At 32.7% G+C, this 5914-nt stretch overlaps 1 protein-coding gene across 1 annotated transcript in view; it reads right to left on the bottom strand.

Annotated features, from left to right (window-relative positions):
- Window positions 1-5227, bottom strand: part of SPATA22 (spermatogenesis associated 22) — a 15083-nt gene extending 9856 nt beyond the window's left edge. The window contains exons 1-4 of the mRNA XM_004684772.2: window positions 5174-5227; window positions 4189-4317; window positions 1754-1814; window positions 1524-1625 (exon numbers count right to left, since the gene is read on the bottom strand). Coding sequence (XP_004684829.1) covers window positions 1524-1625; window positions 1754-1814; window positions 4189-4317; window positions 5174-5216 — 335 coding nt within the window. The 5' untranslated portion in view covers window positions 5217-5227. The remainder of the gene's footprint in view (window positions 1-1523; window positions 1626-1753; window positions 1815-4188; window positions 4318-5173) is intronic.
- Window positions 5228-5914: the final 687 nt, after the last annotated feature.

The following is a 5914-nucleotide window of genomic DNA, read 5'->3' as shown; positions in this document are numbered from 1 at the left end:
TGTCTCTGGTGAAGCCTCTCACCGCCCCTGAGCCTCTGGCCTGTACCCCAGTTCTGTATGAATAAATAAATAAATCTTTAAAAAAAAAAAACCTCCTAGGACATTAAGATAACAGAAGAATCTCATCACAATTTCTTAATTCTTTAAAAAAAAAAAAAAATAGAAGATGCCCAATTACATTTGGAATTTCAAGTAAATAACAAGTATTTATTGATTATGTCCTAAATACTGTATTTGAGATATACTAAAGAAATTATTTATTATCTGAAATCCAAATTTAACTGGTCATCTTGTATTTTTATTTGCTAAATTTGGCAACACTAAGCTAAATTCAGAGTCTAAGCCCAGAATCAGTTTAAATAAAAAAAAAAACTTCAGATTACTAACTGCCTACTTGAACTTTCAAATGTTTTCTATTCCTAGATTTTCTGTTGCTATATTCTATCTAATAGAATATCTCTCATTTCAAATTGGAATATCCAATACTGTCTGTCCAGATTACAATCTGTTACTTAATTCTCTCTCTAATGCCATTCAGAATGAATTTTCTGCTAGTACTCACAGCTAGAACTATGACTCTAAGGGCTACCTCAAATCCCTGAATAGTCCTGGTTTCAAAACCCGCCTGGCCCTAAGGAAAGTAGCTAACTGGTCCTGAGGAAATGAGCATGAGTAGTAACATTTTTAAATAAAATAAAATTTTTATTTAAAAATAAAATGCTTTGATGTATGTTACCACTTTATTAAAAGCTGCCTTTTTAAAAAATGCTATCTTTAATAAGAATGAGGGTAATATTAACCTCCAAGGGTAAGGAGTATTAAAATAACATTATCAAAGCATTAAAAAATTATATGGGCTAATATTTTGTTTCCAAAATTATTTCCTGCAGTAATTGCTAGTTACCCAAGAATACTAAAATGCAATCTCCCCCCAAAAAAATCATGTTCTTTTTCTATCCATTTTCTCATAATTTTTAAATATTAAGGTTAACAGCTTATGGCAATGACCAGAAGTACACTCAGCATTCTCACTGACAGACTTTTTCTTTTTTTTTTTTGAGCCCCTATGCATAAGCTTAAGCAGATGCCTCAGAACTTTGACATCACCCTTCTTTCTCATTTCATTCTATTTACCTTGGTGCTGACTCTCTTCCTACCGTAAGATTGAGCATTCCATTTGGTGCTTTATTTTTAAATTTACCTATCATTAAAACAGTGATTCCTGACTATTATCAACTGAATCCTTAATAATCCATAGCAAAATCATAAATTCATGATAATTATCGGCAGAAATTTCATTATAACATTAAAAATTCTTTGGAAGCATAATCACTGCCAAGCTAACCCAGATTTTAAACAGCTCATTTTCTTAACATCTTTTATATAACACAAATAATGCTGCCATGGTTTGCTATTAAATATAGAAAATTCATAAACGTGATTCTAAAAAAAAAAAGATGAAAGAGGAAGGAAAGAAAGGAGAAGGATAAAAAGGAATATAGAGAAATCTTAAGCACACTCACCTCCAACCACTCTTGCTTCTTTCAGTATTTGAAAGTGTTGGAATAGATTTAGACTCAGAATCTTGACTTCTCAGGGGCTGAGAAACTGAGTGTGGTGTTTGCCTTCCAAAGAAATATTTCTTATTAAGTATTAATATTTTCCAAATTAAGAAATGTAAAACATATATTGAAGAGTACTATTCAGCCAGTAATAGACATGCAAACTTACTGGTGTATATTTTTCCACATACCGTGAGTTTAATGTTTTCATTACAGATGGCAACTCTGGACTCATAGGTTCCCAAGCCCAATCTCAAAAGATATAAGTAACAAAGAAAATAGTAAGATAAGTAGCATTAAAAACAAATCACTTCATACTTTAATTTGGGTTGAAAGATTGAAAAAGAAAAGATTTTGAAAAGATGAACCCATTATTCAACAGCACTTTGCTATGGAATTTGTCACAGCCTGTTTAATAATCTCTTCCCCATTGTATCTTAAGGAAACAATAGTTTAATATGTATCTTTTCCATAATGAAAAAGCACACATACAATATTATGGCCCAGAACACAGATATGCATGGTGCATATGCTTATGCATGCAAGCATGTATGTGTTGTGTAGAAGAGAGAAAACATAAAATATCACCACCAATTCTTATCCTTTTTATGTATAATATACTCTGATATTTTATTCTACTCTATTTCTTTTTTTTCCCTTTAAATATTGGTTGTTTCCCAAGCTCAATAATGGATCAAGACAAAAATTTAAAAAACACTGATCTAGTCCTATCTCTTAAGCAATAGAAGAATTTTATATCTCTGACAGACAGTAAACCTGGTCAGAGTTTGAAAAGAAAATACACATTTTCTGTGGATCAGATTAAATTGTCTTTATTGTTCAAGGTCAACATTCATGCTACATGCAAGAATATTTTACATGGAGAGACATTTTTAAATGGCAGAGGATGACCAAATAAAGTCCAAATAAAAGTCCACATATGTATACCCATGTGGAATTTTTATTTTATCTATAAAGCTGGTAAAATATGAAATTCATTCTTCAAATTCCTCAAAAGTAGAAGAAAATAATTAAAGATTTAAAAGTAGATTAAAGTCTTTGACTGCATAATGAATAAAACTAACAAGTACTGATACAAATAAAGATATTTTCAGCTATTAAAAAAAAAAGGTGAACTACTGCCATTTGCAACAATATGAATGGAGCTGGAGAGGATTATGCTAAAAGAAGTAAAACAGGAAAATGACAAATAGTGGATGATTTTACTCAAATGTGGGCTACAGAGAAACAAAACAAAGGACTTACAAAACTAAATCAAATAAACACTAGCAATACAACTGCAGAATTGAGGGTACTGGGGGTGAAATGTAAAGTAGGAACAAAGTGGTTAGGAAGCTCAGAAGTCTGTGGTACAGGACTGTATGTGCATTGGTGGTGGTTGTGGTTTAGTGACTTACATATGAGGAGGTGTGAACCGCTTCCCCTAAATAATACAGAATTCTGTATACCAATGTCACCTCAATTTAAAAAATAATCATCTTAAAAAATAAAAGTACTGAGGGTCCTCCCTGGTGGCTCAGTGGGTTAAAGCACAGCATAGAGAATCTAAAGCCACTTCTGCACGAGTTCGATTCCGCCTGCCCCGGAGGTGACCACATGGCGTGGCAGACCTCTCCTGACCCGCCCGCTGCTCCCCTCAGCAGTGTACTTCGTCGATCTGCCTGTTCTGCTCCCCTCTCTGTCTCTGGTGAAGCCTCTCACTGCCCCTGAGCCTCTGGCCTGTACCCCAGCTCTGTATGCACAAATAAATAAATCTTTAAAAAAAAAAAGTACTGAAAGAAAAATAACTAAACAGATTTTAATTTACTAGTTGTGTTTAAAAAAATTTTTTTAATATATGTAAACAGCATGGACCAACTGTATTTCAGAATGTTTGCCTGTCCTTGCCTTCTTCCAGAGAGAAGTAAAAAGTCTATTAAGACCTTCCAGCACCCACACTGTGGAGTCAATTGTTTTAGTGATAAAAAGCCTAATCATATCTAAATGAAGATTTTAGTAAACTAACTTGAATGATGAGCTGATCCAGAGGCTCTCAATCTCTAGAATATGAATCTAGAGGTACAAAGGACAGTCAATGATAAGCTCTGAGAACTAGAACTAAAAAGTTATGTTAACTCAGCAAGGGCAATTTAGCTTATATGCTTGTTGAAGCTTTACAGAAGCCAAATGGATGAGAAAGTAAATACAACAAATGAAGGTTCAGTTAAGAATTAGAAATATGGACACCTATCCTTTCTATTACCTACTTTCCCCCTTTTCCTGTATATCTAATACATTTACCCCTCTTCCTTAAGAACATTAGTTTCTCCATTATGTACTGCCAATGTCTATGTCACAATATCTGTATGTATTTTGAAAAAAAAAAAAAAACCACTAACAATGTAGATTATTGCTTCAGTAGAACAAAGGTGACAAATCTAAGATACTCCATTGAAATGCTAAGCCACTCTTGTAGACAAGGAAACTAAAACTACTTTATTGGAATGTTCAGAAAGAGCCAAGTAATCCCTATATTTGGATAGTGAGAAGAAAAACTTTCTACAAATTACAGTAGTATTTTCTATAATGCAGTAGCTCTTTTCTGAAAATTTACTCATTTTCTTACCTGTTGGTAGAGAAGGCAAATCATAACTTTCAGAAACAGTACTGATACCTGGATCATTTTTAAATGGATTGGAAGTTAATGGCTGTCTATTCCTCTTTTTCTGATTGAACAATGGTACAGGCAAACATCCTAAAATTAATGCACCAACAAATTAGTTCCTAACAGGCATACTAATTAATAGTATATAATACAACTTGGACTTCTCTACTTTTATAAGTTTATTTTATATTTATTATGGATGTGTTTCTAGACTTGACTTTTAGATTCTTTTATAGATCTTGAATAGATTATCATTAAAACCTCCTTCGTTATTCCACCTTAACAGAACTTTAATTACCTTGTTTAGAAATAATTCTCATAACCTCTCATCCCTCAACTCTTTCCAAACCCAAATTTTATTTTATTGTATTCCTTATTTCCCTGGATGATCGCATATTATCATATCAACTGCAGGGGATGCTTCAAGTACACAGAACCACAAGGGAGAACAAATTTGACCTATGTATTCCAAAACCCAAAGCACTCTTTGGACTGTCTTAGCACATGCTTTTTGACTATTCTCAAACCTTTAAAAGGTTTGACTAGGATTTATCTGTATTTATGCTTAACATGCCCACTCCTACATCCACTCTCATAAATTATAATTGAACAGGTTTGGTTTGGAAGCTAAAACTATGCATTTAATAAGCACTCCAAGTATCTATAAAAAGCACTTATTTTAAATAAATGGAAGTCATAGATACAACTCAAACACATACAGTTTGGGTTTGCAAAAAGAACACTAGAGTAAATCCATTTAGTGATTCTGTCACTAAATGTTTTACCTTGAATAAGTATTTTTTATTTACTTGGCCCTAAAAAGTAAAGAAGCTAATTTTTATGGTCAATATTTTTAAAAGTTCTTTCCATAATGTTCCATCTATCAACTATATAACCTTAAGTGGTATAAACAAAAAATAATTTTTAATTAAAAGCTGTTAAATACCTGCTGTACTTCGAGTTGAATTTTCATTCAGATTTCTCTTCATTTCCTTCAGTATCAAAGTTTATCACTTTTTCTTCAGCACTTCAAATTTACCACGTGAAATTGTTTCACTAAACCATAAAAGAAATTTGTAACTCAACAACAAAATCAATTTCTCAGTCTAGCAAATGTCTGAAATCTTAGTTTAAAATAGGGTTTAACACCTGATATTAATGGAGGATAATGTTATGGAGGAATGAGTAACTTGCTTACTGAGTAAGAATTAAAGATAATCATTTTTTCCAATTCTGTTCAAAATAAGTTAGGACTAAGGTGTTATAAGCCTGCTTCCTTAATACAGATTTCCACAAAGTCTATGTAATTTATTTCAGAGTCAAGAAACCTCAGTGTGACTAATTCCAAACTAATCTATAAAGAGGGAAACAGACTACAACAACACTGGTAAACTTCCATTCTTAAAAAGCCAAGAAAGAAATACACACAACTGAACTAGCTATGTGAGAACATGCTGTGCCTCAGTACTAAGCCCTGGCCCTGCATTATGTAATGCCGAAGACAAAGACCTCACTTAGTGTCAAGAATGACTGTCATAAATTTCCAGGCCATTTCTGTAACTGCCATTATCGACACAAGACTTTTCTTTCTTTTATAGCATTTCTGTTGTGACTTTTTCTAAATTTAACCTTGTAGCAGAGTTCCACTCCAATTTATTTCAACACACACTTAATCTACTGCATGAAA

The sequence above is a fragment of the Condylura cristata genome, unplaced genomic scaffold, assembly GCF_000260355.1.
Source record: "Condylura cristata isolate star-nosed mole 26May11 unplaced genomic scaffold, ConCri1.0 scaffold00017, whole genome shotgun sequence".
NCBI lineage: Eukaryota > Metazoa > Chordata > Mammalia > Eulipotyphla > Talpidae > Condylura > Condylura cristata.
This window is presented reverse-complemented; position numbering and strand designations above follow the sequence as displayed.